The sequence below is a fragment of the Pecten maximus genome, chromosome 8 (genome assembly GCF_902652985.1).
Source record: "Pecten maximus chromosome 8, xPecMax1.1, whole genome shotgun sequence".
Lineage (NCBI taxonomy): Eukaryota > Metazoa > Mollusca > Bivalvia > Pectinida > Pectinidae > Pecten > Pecten maximus.
In genome coordinates this window covers 32206093-32222051 of record NC_047022.1, presented here as the reverse complement: position 1 = coordinate 32222051, position 15959 = coordinate 32206093, and the positions used below count along the sequence as shown (strand labels likewise).

At 38.0% G+C, this 15959-nt stretch overlaps 1 protein-coding gene across 1 annotated transcript in view; it reads right to left on the bottom strand.

Annotated features, from left to right (window-relative positions):
- LOC117333217 (ubiquitin carboxyl-terminal hydrolase 32-like) overlaps positions 1 to 15959 on the bottom strand; it is an 89849-nt gene that overhangs the window by 3503 nt on the left and 70387 nt on the right. Inside the window, 10 exon segments of the mRNA XM_033892398.1 lie at positions 223 to 315; positions 882 to 1039; positions 3072 to 3348; positions 3817 to 4008; positions 4643 to 4763; positions 5324 to 5410; positions 7788 to 7830; positions 7833 to 7977; positions 8367 to 8596; positions 9681 to 9849. Of these exon segments, the coding sequence (XP_033748289.1) occupies positions 223 to 315; positions 882 to 1039; positions 3072 to 3348; positions 3817 to 4008; positions 4643 to 4763; positions 5324 to 5410; positions 7788 to 7830; positions 7833 to 7977; positions 8367 to 8596; positions 9681 to 9849 (1515 nt within the window).

Genomic DNA, 15959 nt, shown 5'->3' with positions numbered 1-15959 from the left:
CTTGTAAATGCTCTGGGATGTTTTAGCATGCTAACAAATCAAAATCCTTGAAACTAAATTTAAGAATAAAAAGAAAAGTCAAATCAAATACAAAATGTACCGTTATGACAAATAAAAGAATTACAATAGTTAAAGTAAAGTCATTTTAAGGTTCAATGTAAACCCAGAGGATCTTTACACATAATCGGTATTAGAGAAAATATCAAAATGTGTGACACCCACCTTACAACTACTATCATTATAGCAATACCACTTCTTGTTGGGATTCTTTGCATATCCAACATAATGTCCCCCTCCAAGTATCCCTGTGTGGCACTGAAACATCACATATTGCCAGTGTAACATGTATGGAAACAGAAAGTAAGGTGTGTTTGTTAACAATATATACATTATGATTACAATACACTGTCCTGTGTAATACATAAGGAATCAGAAATTAGGTCTGTTGTTAACAATATATACAATAGAATTAAAACTGACTGAAGTGTATACTATATATGGAAACAGGAAGTAGGCCTGTTTGTTGAAATAAATAGATTTACAGTAGATTGTCCTGTGTAATATGTACAGAAACAGAAAGTACACATGACTGTGTCTATTCAGTAGCAGTATAGTGGTAGTGAGAATGGTATAGTGTTATTTACTAATGTATCATTAGACCTGTTCTTTGAAAGTTTCAGCCAGACTAATCCATGAATTTAACTCTTTTATCTCAAAAAATATCTTCAAAATGTCTTCATCTTTGGTCAAATAATAATATTTCAAGCATGTAAAAGTAAATCCAACAGAATTTGAGAAGTTCATACTCAATGTATGATAATGGGTAAAACGTGATGACATCATCTGTAATCTAGTTTATGTCTATCTGTTACGGAACTCACCGACATTGCATAAAGGTTGTACTTGACATTGGAATAGTCGTTGCCTCGGTTGGCAGCACACAGCTGGCAGGGTTTACTGAGACTAGAAGATTCACTACTGTCTCCTGTTCTACTGTCCCCATTCATCTGACTGTAGTCACTGACATCCATCACAGAGCCTACAGGCCACAAAATCAAATATAACAAATAGGGTGACAAAATAAAACAAGAGATCCCAGAGGGATCTTGGTGCCCACCATTGAATAATCGTTTTTAGGTTCCATGTCAGATTGATCTTCTCTCTATTTTTCCCTTCCTCTTACTAATCTGTGTAAATTGAGAAACATTCCTCCAGTACTTTTCAAACAAAGGGTACCTAAATATGAAATCTGTGATTTAGTGATAATGGCTGTCTGTTGGCCATATTGTTTTCAGATTGGTCCCAAAATGCAATACAAGGGACCAAGGGGAACCTACATATTAAATTTGAGAAAAATCCCTTCAGTACTTTCTGAGAAATAGCAATAACAAACTTCAATTGTCAAAATCTAAGATGGCTGCCTGTCGGCCATGTTGTTTTCCGACTGGTCCCAAAATGCACTATGCATAACTAGGGACCAAGGAGAACCTACATATGAAATTTTAGAAAGATCCCTTCAGAACATTCTGAGTAATAGCAATAACAAACTTCAATGGTCAAAATCCAATATTGCTGCCTGTCGGCCATGTTGGTTTCTGATCAATCCCAAAATGCATTATGCACAACTTGGGATCAAGGGGAACCTACATATGAAATTTAAGAAAGATCCCTTCAGTACTTTCTGAGAAATAGCGATAACAAACTTCAATTGTTAATACCCAAGATGGCTGCCAGTCGGCCATGTTGTTTTCCGACTTGTCCCAAAATGCAATATGCATAACTATGGACCAAGGGGAACCTACATACAAAGTTTGAGAAAGATCCCTTCAGTACTTTCTGAGAAATAGCGATAACAAGAATTGTTTACGGACGGACAGACGGTGGACCACGGATGCAGGCCGATTTGTATAGCCCACCATCTGATGATGATGGTGGGCTAAAAAATACATAGCCAAGAAACACCTGGTAAGTCCCTAGGGGCAAGGAAACACCCCTGGGCATATTTTTTTCAAGATTTTGCTTATCTGTTGATGCCCAATAATGCTGTGTATGGTTATTTGGTTGGGATCTCAATGGTTTCAAAGATACTGATACAATAATTATATATATAAGGGAACTAAGTCTTCAGGGTTGGGGAAAGACCCCAGGGCATATATTATCTTTACAACACAAACATATCATTTATTTATTTACTTTTACCATCTGTACACCACCTAAGATGTTTTCTAATTAATTATAATAGGCCCTCGGCGAATTAATTATCGGCCAAGGGGATCGCTTTCACAACATAACAATATTTATTGTTGTTTATACCCAGTATATTTGTGTAACTGTTCCATGTTCTATGTCTATATGTGATCGTTTGTAATTTACTTGTGTTTTGATAAAGGGGCAGATTGCCTCGAAAATTCGACAATTTACTTGTCTGTACTGTCGTTATTACTACTTGACAATTGTATATATATATATGATATGATAAAGTTGTCTTCGTTCGTCATTCGTGTTACTATGTGATACACTGTATATCTATTTATTAACACAATGTATTATATTCACTATGTAATGGTGATCCGAAGATATAGATTTGAATTTCCTGTCAAAGTTGTACCGAGAGAAATATTTATAATATAATTATATACAATTCCTATCCATGTATGTAAATACATTGCGATCCCAGTATTCATATCATCTTATAGACGACTTCCACAATGATCATGTCAGGGTATCAGGCTGACCATCACTGCGCCATTACCTGATTCATAAAGATTTTCAAAGGCCCCACATCCAAACTTTACCTGATGTATCTGATTCATAAAGGAGATTTCACAGGACACAGAGCCTCATATCTGCTCTTTACCTTACATATCTGATTCATTTGTTCTGTGAAACAACTTGGGTTATTTTCACTCTGGTAAAATGTGAAACAGTGACAATGAGCCTTACATTCCTGTGATTTCACAGGACACTGAGCCCATATCAGCTCTTTACCTGACAGAGCCCTACACACCTTATTATCTAAATATGTCCAGTTTATCAGGAAGGATCCACCTAGAGTTGGACTTCTAACATACCTGATTCATCAGATGATATTCCACTGGAGACAGAGCCCCACATCCGCTCGTTTGGCACATGGTTGTGGTGGGTGGTGGGGTTCTGACAGCAGTGGTTGCTCTGGTTGAGGCCCTCATCAGAGGAAGTGCTGGTGGTGGAATTATGACTTTTGTTGTGAGTTTTCCTGGTTGGTGCAATGTAATTTGATGGGTCAAAATCTTCTATAGGAAACTTGACGATTTTGTGGGACTTCACCCATTTACCATTAAGGAACTGGAATCGTTTTAAGTTTATAATCTGAAAAAAAAAAAAAAAATTCACATACACTATATGACAGTTGGAGAAAATGCTTGCTTGTTATCCACCAGTAATTAGTACTATCATAAAGTTTTGCCCTCTATAGTCTGTATATTTGGGAGAGTGCAAGCAATATGCCCTTTTTGACATACAAGTTTCAGCCAGTTTAGTCACGTGACTTTCATCACCATGAGACTTTATTTAGGGCATGTAAAAACAAAGCGATGACAATTTTGATGTCAGTGTATATATATACAGACGGATGTTTATTTAGGAGACTGGAACTTGGCCTAGCAGTGACTGATACAGTGAGGAAGTTTGTTCACCGGCCATTAACGCTGCCTCTTGACAGTAGTATCAGCCTGAATGGTATACATCTATAGCAGATGGTCCTCCAAATTTGTAACAATATTTAATCTTATCGTGAGACGATGTATTTTACACTTATTGGTTAGAATCAGTACTTACCAGTATTGGGGGTAGTCGCCAAATATCCAGTTTTTTCACTGCCAGGCAATGTTTTTTACACTTGGAACAGTAGTACAACTCGTCTTCTCCAAGTTCTTCCTCCTTGGTAAATGCCTGGAGACACGTGTCAAGGTCAATGGGTTCTGTCTGTTTCCGACGACTTTCCTCTACACTACTGTGTTCCTCCCATAACTACAAGGAAAATATATCCTTGTAGTAGTTGATGACAACCTCACTGAACAACATACAAGATGCCTGTCGCATGCCATCCAGAGCAATTAGTGTAAAGTGTCTTGCCTAAGGACACAACAACGACTAGACCATTTCTCAGCTTCCTGAGAAACACAAACTGACATGGGTAGGGAGTGTCAAACCACACACCCAGCCTGAGGTTTGGTTTATTTTGTTTAGTGTCATATTAACAGCCAGGGTCATTTAAGGACGTGCCAGGTTTGGAGGTGGAAGAAAGCCGGAGTACCCGGAGAAAAAATCACCAGCCTACGGTCAGTATCTGGCGACTGCCCCACGTAGGTTTCAAACTCACAACCCAGAGGTGGAGGGCTAGTGATAAAGTGTCGAGACACCTTAATCACTCAGCCACCGCGACGTTTTAGCTTGAGGTTATGTTGTAGGCGCTCTAACCATCTGCGTTATCACAGACCCATACTGTGAATTACACCAGAGCCTTGATATTCTACTTCTGTTTTTGACATATGAAGCATGAAGTCATCATCATATAAATACAAATTGAGTTTGGTGTTTTACTGGGGATACATGAACAGTCAGCAAGATAGATAAATTTTGTGACAGTATTGCAACAACTCACTTTTTCGTGCGAGGTTTGGTAACGTAGATGTAGTGCTGTAGGTTCCCAATCAATGGCTATAAAAGAGCTTCCAAAGTTAAAAAGATCAGATGTGCATTCAAGTCGACATCCTCGGCAAAATCTGTGGTTAGAAAAAAATAAAATTTGAAATGATATGAGAAAGACAAAACTTTTATAATTAGTTCATATTGTCGTTATTGTTCAGGTTAGTAGTCATTGACATAGATGATTCTATCATGTGATCTGCCTGTTATCATACTCTGTACATCCAATCCTCCCATAGCGACAACCTGAATTATGCGACTCCCTCTCATATGTGACCATATTTGTCTTTTCTAATGTTATTTAATATATTAGTTTTCTGAACCTGGATTAAGAGACCACCTGTGACCTTTTTATTACCTCCCTTGGAAGGTCATTTATGACACGCTTGACTGTATATCATTCCACTTTATGTCACCTTAATGAATTGAAGTATCTCACAATCAATGATTTATTAATGTAAAAACATAAAAAGTTCAAGGAAAGACCACTTAATTTTCTTACAGAAAGATCAGTTCACATTGGAGGCTACATTAGATACTGTGATATATGTATAAGCATTTTTTCGTTTAATTACAACTTTAAATTACCAATAAACAAATTCAAAAATTACTCCAGTACAACTCTAAGAATATTTACCTGTACCAGGGACACCAGGCACAGGTCAGTCCGTCCTTCTGTACAACCTTCAGTGTAAACGGGTACTCGTATCCCAGACTGTCATCACTGTAACATCCACTTTACACATCAAGTACCTCACAGAGGGAGATTACCCAAATAATGGGTGTGGCAACAATAAACTACCCAAATAATGGGTGTGGCAACAATAAACTACCCAAATAATGGGTGTGGCAACAATAAACTACCCAAATAATGGGTGTGGCAACAATAAACTACCCAAATAATGGGTGTGGCAACAATAAACTAACAGAGGGAGATTACCCAAATAATGGGTGTGGCAACAATAAACTAACAGAGGGAGATTACCCAAATAATGGGTGTGGCAACAATAAACTAACAGAGGGAGATTACCCAAATAATAGGTGTGGCAACAATAAACTACCCAAATAATAGGTGTGGCAACAATAAACTACCCAAATAATGGGTGTGGCAACAATAAACTACCCAAATAATGGGTGTGGCAACAATAAACTACCCAAATAATGGGTGTGGCAACAATAAACTACCCAAATAATGGGTGTGGCAACAATAAACTACCCAAATAATGGGTGTGGCAACAATAAACTACCCAAATAATGGGTGTGGCAACAATAAACTAACAGAGGGAGATTACCCAAATAATGGGTGTGGCAACAATAAACTAACAGAGGGAGATTACCCAAATAATGGGTGTGGCAACAATAAACTAACAGAGGGAGATTACCCAAATAATAGGTGTGGCAACAATAAACTACCCAAATAATAGGTGTGGCAACAATAAACTACCCAAATAATAGGTGTGGCAACAATAAACTACCCAAATAATAGGTGTGGCAACAATAAACTACCCAAATAATAGGTGTGGCAACAATAAACTACCCAAATAATAGGTGTGGCAACAATAAACTACCCAAATAATAGGTGTGGCAACAATAAACTAACAGAGGGAGATTACCCAAATAATGGGTGTGGCAACAATAAACTACCCAAATAATGGGTGTGGCAACAATAAACTAACAGAGGGAGATTACCCAAATAATGGGTGTGGCAACAATAAACTACTCAAATAATAGGTGTGGCAACAATAAACTACCCAAATAATAGGTGTGGCAACAATAAACTACCCAAATAATAGGTGTGGCAACAATAAACTACCCAAATAATAGGTGTGGCAACAATAAACTAACAGAGGGAGATTACCCAAATAATGGGTGTGGCAACAATAAACTACCCAAATAATGGGTGTGGCAACAATAAACTAACAGAGGGAGATTACCCAAATAATGGGTGTGGCAACAATAAACTACCCAAATAATGGGTGTGGCAACAATAAACTACCCAAATAATGGGTGTGGCAACAATAAACTACTCAAATAATAGGTGTGGCAACAATAAACTACTCAAATAATAGGTGTGGCAACAATAAACTAACAGAATTGTGGAAGTTTGAATTAACTCCAAGCAACATGATGTACCGGCAAACAGCAAATAAAAAAAGGAAAAAAACAACAACTGAATTTTCGATCAACTTAATAAGGAAGTGCAGGTAAAGGTGGGTGCAGGGTAAATGTGAGTGCTGGGGGCAGGTTAAACCCTGGGAAAATACAGGACAAGGACAAGTTGGAAATAAGGCCCCAGCAAAGGGAATGTGGGGTTAGTATGGTAAAAACAGGGGGAAATGGTGAAGTGGGAAATGAAGGTAAAAGTGGGGTAAAATGAAAAAAGTTGGCAATGCCGTATAAATGTGGGATGTGCAGGGTAAAAGTATGATATGGAGAATAACAGAAATGCAGGATAAACATGAAAAATAAATGGTTAAAGTGGGAAATACAGGGTTAGTCTGGGAAAAAATGGGTAAGGTGGGAAATAAAGGGTTAAGGTGGGGAAATAAAGGGTTAAGGTGGGAAGTGAAGGGTTAAGGTGGGAAATAAAGGGTTAAGGTGGGAAATAAAGGGTTAAGGTGGGAAATAAAGGGTTAAAGAGGGGAATAAAGATTTGAGGTGGGAAATAAAGGGTTAAAGAGGGGAATAAAAGGTTAAGGTGGGAAATAAAGGGTTAAAGAGGGGAATAAAGATTTGAGGTGAGAAATAAAGGGTTAAAGAGGGGAATAAAGATTTGAGGTGAGAAATAAAGGTTATGGTGGGAAATAAGGGTTAAGATGGGAAGTGAAGGGTTAAGGTGGGAAATAAGGGTTAAGGTGGGAAATAAAGGGTGGAAACTGAAAGGTTGAGATTGAAATAAAGGTTATGATGGGAAATAAATGGTTAAGGCGGGAATTAAGGGTTGAGGTGGAAATAAAGGGTTCAGGTGAATTAGTGAAGCATTGAAAGGAAGCATTGATCATTGATCATTGATCATATGTATCAGGCTTGTTAGCTTGGACCTGACCCGACAGAGGTAGGCAGTGGACATTGAGAATCAGATTTAATAGGGAACTACATACCAGTCTTGTGCATGGTTTGCTGATTTGGCCTCTGAAGGAGGTAGGGACTGACCAGGCGAGACACCTGAGTCCACACAAACTGATAAAGGTCAAGGTTGTTTGTTTTCTCTGAGCAAGGAAGGATGATTGGTGTCCCAAACAAGCAAGGGCGTGTCTTCTGAGATGACAGGAAGTACACATCCATCAAGTTCTGAAAAAACAAGATGGAAAGGTAAGTACAATCAGAATTGCAGCCAACAGCAATTTACAAATTTCACTATTAAAAATAATGATAGACATGCAAAAAATTACAATTTGGATCAGTTTTTAATAAGCATTTTCTTTCATTAAAATGTCTTTAAGACATAACTGCAATGCTCCCGCTGCCACCTGACACCCCAAAACACAGTTTGGGGAGGATCACATCAGCAGTTGCTGTGATTAGCTAGTTACATTACATTGGGATGGGATGGAACGGGACGGAACAGAACAGGACGGACATGGGTAACACTATGTGCCCCCTTCATGGCGGGGAATAAAAACATTAATGCATGTTTATACATTAAGCTGATAGGTTCCTAATATGACAGAAATACTTACCATTTTCCTGTGGACACTGATCACGAAACCTTTAAACAGATTCTCTCCTACAGACCGAGCCATACTGTTGTTGTTTTCTGGTGTTCCGTTTAGACTTCCCATCATTCCTGCATCGCTGGGGTTACGGGAATGTGAAGGTGTGTTTCCAGTAGATAGAGATCCACTGTCAGAGCTTGTAGAGAGACTCATAGACAAAACATTTCCATTGGATAACTTTGTCTGGACTTTTGCTGAAACAAATTAAAGGGAAAATCTTGATTAAGAAATAATACATTAGGTATCAATTAGTTTCCTATATTCCATATTCAACTTTTCAGCAAGCCCTATTTTTATAGCAGGGGAGCTCAAAACAACCCTCACCTACAGAAAAAGCTCTCTAGAACATGAAACAATGCTCAAATACTGTAACAGAAACCTTTCAAGTGATATTAAAACAACTCATATCTGCAACAAGCCCTTTGAATGTTAATGAGCTTGAAACAACTCTTACCTATACACAGATTTTTGTATATATCACAACCAGTGGTAGAGTTTATGTGTGATATGTTTTGTGACTTTTTGAGATGTTTAGGTGACCACACTCTGTCAGGTGTAAATATTAGTCACTGATATATGACCTACTTACTATAACATGCAGTAAACCTTTTGTGAGCCCTCCCTGTATGTCATTAAGCCGCACACTTCACTCACCTTTTGTGAGCCCTCCCTGTATGTCATTAAGCGCCACACTACACACACCTTTTGTGAGCTCTCCCTGTATGTCATTAAGCGCCACACTCCACTCACCTTTTGTGAGCCCTCTCTGTATGTCATTAAGCGCCACACTACACTCACCTTTTGTGAGCTCTCCCTGTATTTCATTAAGTGCCACACTATACACACCTTTTGTGAGCCCTCTCTGTATGTCATTAAGCCCCACACTACACTCACCTTTTTGTGAGCCCTCTCTGTATGTCATTAAGCCCCACACTTCACTCACCTTTTGTGAGCCCTCTCTGTATGTCATTAACCCCACACTCCACTCACCTTTTGTGAGCCCTTTCTGTATGTCATTAAGCGCCACACTAGACTCACCTTTTTGTGAGCCCTCCCTGTATGTCATTAAGCCCCACACTCCACTCACCTTTTGTGAGCCCCCTCTGTATGTCATTAAGCCCACACTACACACACCTTTTGTGAGCCCTCCCTGTATTTCATTAAGCGCCACACTATACACACCTTTTGTGAGCCCTCCCTGTATGTCATTAAGCCCCACACTATACACACCTTTTGTGAGCCCTCCCTGTATGTCATTAAGCCCCACACTACACACACCTTTTGTGATCCCTCTCTGTATGTCATTAAGCCCCAAATTGCTCTTTGATTTGATACTCTTTTCCTCCTCTAGGGTAAGGGGCTTGATGTCCTCAGGAGGAGGGAGCTCGTAGGCATATAGTACACCACCAAGTAATGTCCGCACCTTCTGGTCATCTTTGGGTAGTGTCTGAAAATGTACCAGGCATATATCTATATACAAATTAATATGTAAGTTACAACACATTTCATAAAACTTGTATCACGGGAAAATCACAAAAATACCCTAAAATCAATTAAAATTTTTGATTTTTTTGAATTTTTATAAGCATTTAAGCGGGGATCAGTGTTTTAGTTGATGGAAATACAAGGGATTAAAATACAAAGATAAAGAAGAAGAAAATCGGGACCTGAGAATTTTATGCAAATAAGCGGTTTATTCAAATAAGCTATATGCAAATAGGTGGGCTCCTCTGTATATCATATTTAGAATGTAAAGCAACACTTATTAGATTTTTACCAGTGAAAAATGTCACTATTTCTGAACAGGAGAACTTTAAAGCTGCCCCGGTAGATTTTGCTATAAAATGTAATAAACAGAAAATCTAACAGTATCTTCACTCCTGCAGCTAACATTTTGATATCTTTACACTTGTGAAAAATATCAAAATATTAGCCCCATAGATACCATCTATATATCTGCCAATATACATATGTAAATAACATAGAATCTTTCAAGGTAATCTCATATTTTACCTACAAATGAAGTTTGATTAAGATTTATGCAGTAACAGATTAAGAGTTGCTAGAGATGTCATCAATTTATGATGGGACAGGATATTCTGTTTATTACATTTTTATAGCAAAATATACAGGGTCAGCTTTTACTTTTCCCCATTGTTGTTTGTAAGCAATGTTCTGATTGGTCAAATCAGAAAAAGTGATATTTATAACTTTTATAGAATGAATCATTTTCGATATACATGTATTCACTGGTAATAATGCAAAAAATACAAATACTATATGATAAACACTGTCGTACTGCAATCATATTGGATCAGGCAAAGAACCGTGAACCATTTAGTGTAGAAATTGAATAATAATTTGTCTGATACAGTAATTAAAGATGTCATAACTTATAACTGATTTGGTAACAGTAATGTTCCTAAAAATTTATCTGAAGCAGTAACGGCCTTTAATAGCTTACCTGGTACACTGTGGTTATCAGATTTACATTGTACCAGGTATGGTTAGGTACATTGTGGTTATCAGATGTACATTGTACCAGGTATGGTTAGGTACATTGTGGTTATCAGATTTACATTGTACCAGGTATGGTTAGGTACATTGTGGTTATCAGATTTACATTGTACAGGGTATGGTTAGGTACATTGTGGTTATCAGATTTACATTGTACGGGGTATGGTTAGGTACATTGTTGTTATCAGATTTACATTGTACAGGGTATGGTTAGGTACATTGTTGTTATCAGATTTACATTGTACAGGGTATGGTTAGGTACATTGTTGTTATCAGATTTACATTGTACCAGGTATGGTTAGGTACATTGTGATTATCAGATTTACATTGTACGGGGTATGGTTAGGTACATTGTGGTTATCAGATTTACATTGTACAGGGTATGGTTAGGTACATTGTGGTTATCAGATTTACATTGTACAGGGTATGGTTAGGTACATTGTGGTTATCAGATTTACATTGTACAGGGTATGGTTAGGTACATTGTGGTTATCAGATTTACATTGTACAGGGTATGGTTAGGTACATTGTGGTTATCAGATTTACATTGTACAGGGTATGGTTAGGTACATTTCTTGTAACAACAGAAATCTCAACTCTCGTGACTTTGCAGTCTACATTTAAGTTGCCAAGTTTTTAATTTGACAACTGTTGACATTGTTGTGACAATCTGGAGATGTTTAAAGTGTGTGATGAGTGCTTAGGTAAAAGCCAATAATGGCACGTAGTCGGCCGATCCTCCAACATCAGTGTTTAGTCAACACTGTTGAGGGTTTGTAGCCAGTTCTTGTGGCAATTAGTGTCAATCATCGGGTGAACAGATGGCCACTTGTCAACCTCGTCAGCATTAACAGATAATTAGTTGATCGTGTGCAGATATTCTATATAAAGCTGTTATTGTCATCATGAAAACTGATAAAATGTCAGTTTGATTCAAAATCAATATTTCATTTTCTATATAGTTTTAATGCATTCAATTACATGAATTTTACAAGAGGTATGTTTTCAATAGTATGATAATATCAAAGGTTCTGTGTGTTTTCCTTTTTTTCATAACTTCCATCTTACACAAAATTCCTTGAAACATAACAGGCCAAAGGAACTGATAAGCATATTGTTTTATCTAACGATATACTAGAATATTGCATTGAGTACAATAAATAATATGCTGAGAAGATACAAAGAATCAAGTCTTTCCATGTTCTATTGTTAACAATTTGCTAGTGGTCAATCATACCATCTGCATAATATCATCTTAGATATAGTGACCATGCCTCTAGGGTAGAAGGATGCACCATTTTTGATCAGCCCTTATAGAGCAGATGCATCTCATTTGATCCTGTCACTAGGGAGGGGCACACTCTATTTGAGCATGCCTAGTCCTGGTGTAGTAAAATACACCAGCACCCTTTTTTACCCTTCCCAAGGGAGAGGTGCACCCTATTTGATCCTGCCCATAGGATAGGAGGATACACTGGTACCCTTTTTAACCCCCTAGGGGTGCACCCTATTTGGCCCTTTCCCAAGAGAAGGGATAAACACTATTTGTCCCTGCCCCTAGGGAAGGGATGTACCCTATTTGGCCCCACCCCTAGGGAAGGGATGTACCCTATTTGGCCTTGCCTCTAGGGAAGGGATATAGTCTATTTGTCCCTGCCCCTAGGGAAGGGATGTACCCTATTTGGCCACGCCTTAATTTAGAAGATGTACCCTACATGACCCTGCTCCAATGAAATGAATGAGTTTCTTTAAAGCTATTACTTTATCTGTGTACTCATACTGCTGGTAGTAATATCTGATTACTTGACATTAGATATCAGAGCCATCTCATGAAATTCATTATAGCATGAACAATGGTTTGAACTCCTATGTGGAGTGAGGGTGTTTACACACAGGTAAACAACCTTTATCTCTATTTTACATTGGCATTAGGGACCGATTAGACGTCACTCATTCTTCTTTTTAACACATTGGCCACAATCAACAACCCTATAATGACGCAGTCCATTATCGCACCTCTGCAAGACATCAGCCAAGCTAGTGGAATCATACAGATACAGGTAAGTCAACTTAATCATCCATCCACACTTACAAAGTCAACTTAATCATCCAGTCACACTTACAGGTAAGTCAACTTAATCATCCAGCCACACTTACAGGTAAGTCAACTTAATCATCCAGCCACACTTACAGGTAAGTCAACTTATTCATCCAGCCACACTTACAGGTAAGTCACTCAATCATCCAGCCACACTTACAGGTAAGTCAACCCAATCATCCAGCCACACTTACAGGTAAGTCAACTCAATCATCCAGCCACACTTACAGGTAAGTCACTCAATCATCCAGTCACACTTACAGGTAAGTCAACTTAATCATCCAGTCACACTTACAGGTAAGTCAACCCAATCATCCAGTCACACTTACAGGTAAGTCAACTCATGTAAGACAACTTAATCATCCAGCCACACTTACAGGTAAGTCAACTCGATCATTCCTCCACACTTACAGGTAAGTCAACTCAATCATCCAGCCACACTTACAGGTAAGTCAACCCAATCATTCAGCCACACTTACAGGTAAGTCACTCAATCATCCAGCCACACTTACAGGTAAGTCAACTCAATCATCCAGCCACACTTACAGGTAAGTCAACTTAATCATCCAGTCACACTTACAGGTAAGTCACTCAATCATCCAGCCACACTTACAGGTAAGTCAACTCAATCATCCAGCCACACTTACAGGTAAGTCAACTCAATCATCCAGCCACACTTACAGGTAAGTCAACTCAATCATCCAGCCACACTTACAGGTAAGTCAACTTAATCATCCAGTCACACTTACAGGTAAGTCAACCCAATCATCCAGTCACACTTACAGGTAAGTCAACTCATGTAAGACAACTTAATCATCCAGCCACACTTACAGGTAAGTCAACTCGATCATTCCTCCACACTTACAGGTAAGTCAACTCAATCATCCAGCCACACTTACAGGTAAGTCAACCCAATCATTCAGCCACACTTACAGGTAAGTCACTCAATCATCCAGCCACACTTACAGGTAAGTCAACTCAATCATCCAGCCACACTTACAGGTAAGTCAACTTAATCATCCAGCCACACTTACAGGTAAGTCAACTCAATCATCCAGTCACACTTACAGGTAAGTCAACTTAATCATCCAGCCACACTTACAGGTAAGTCACTCAATCATCCAGTCACACTTACAGGTAAGTCAACTCAATCATCCAGTCACACTTACAGGTAAGTCACTCAATCATTCCTCCACACTTACAGGTAAGTCAATTCAGTCATCAAAAGGTATATGTTCAGTGGTCTCTATGTGTGGTCAGTGAGACCACATTTATATAGTCAATGGGACTATATGTCCAGTGGTCTCTATGTGTGGTCAAAGCTATAAAGCCCATGTTTTACAAATACTTTTGAGTTAGAAACACCTCTCCGGTTTGTATTGGTATAATAATAAAATTAAAGTATGGAGTTGAGGGATATATAGCAAGTGTCTGGTTACCCATTCCTGGGGTGATATCTCTCCGGTTTGTATCAGTATCATAAAATGATTAATGTATATATAGTAAGTTTTTGGTTTTCAATTCTAAAGGCGATATCTCTCCAGTTTGTATCAGTATGATAACACAATTAAAAGTATTGAGGTTCAGGGATACATAGTAAGTTTCTGTCTTACCTCTACCATATGAATTTCCCTCGACTTTGCCTCAGGAAATAGATCTAGCTTGGGAAACCAGAAACTTGCTTAATCCCTCAACCTCATACTTTTAAATGTATATCGAGATAACAAAGTTTGAATGTTTAAAGAAATTACCAGAGCTTACATGTATATTAAATCTTACTAGCCTTAATGTTGATAATGAGTATAATAAACCTGATAGAGAGACACGAGTAATGTTAAAATGGAGGCATCAACTCCTGTCCACGGATGATCATTATACAAATCTAGCTTCAATCACATGGAATTTTACAAAGTTCAATTTGTGTCAAACATCTTACAACATATGTAACATATGTATAATTATTCCTTCTTAAAACTTTTGAAATATTTTAGACAGCAGTCACATCAACATCAAATCAACTTTAACAGGAAGTAGAAAGTTGTAAAACTATCACAGAAACTTATACAACAATTGTCTATAACAGAAAGTCTTAGGTTTCCTTTAAATGTTTTAAAACTCTGATAAAACTTTTCAATATCTAGTTGTTATTATGGTGCATTTTGTAAGGCTTTGAAACTAAAAAACTGAGGAGATATGAAGTAAGATTTTACTCTGGCATTGGAGAGCATATCTGCTGGATTGCTTTGCATCCAATTACAGCTTACTCTTTTTGTTTTAATGTGTTAAAAGTTGCCTTTTAAATTTGAAAGTCACTATAAAGACAATACTTGACACCCTTTAACCAAACCCTTTTATCTAAATTCACTTCAGTGTAAATTCTCATATATTTTTCAAAATCTTAAGTTGTTTAAACCCAAGATACACAAAGAATAATTATAATGAAAATATATCTTATCTACTAGATGGGTTAGAATGATCATACTACAAGGTACAACATCATAATATTCCAGGTTTGGTAGGAATTATATATGGCTTTCACTTTCTGCTTAAAAATGCAAAACTTGAAAGTCTAGTTTCAGTCCCTGAACAATATTCCACATGGTTGTATATATAAAGGTGTCCCATCCCTGAACAATATTCCACATGGGTGTATAAAAGTGTCCCATCCCTGAACAATATTCCACATGGTTGTATAGAGGTGTCCCATCCCTGAACAATATTCCACATGGGTGTATAGAGGTGTCCCATCCCTGAACAATATTCCACATGGGTGTATAGAGGTGTCCCATCCCTGAACAATATTCCACATGGGTGTATAGAGGTGTCCCATCCCTGAACAATATTCCACATGGTTGTATAGAGGTGTCCCATCCCTGAACAATATTCCACATGGGTGTATAGAGGTGTTCCATCCCTGAACAATATTCCACATGGGTGTATAG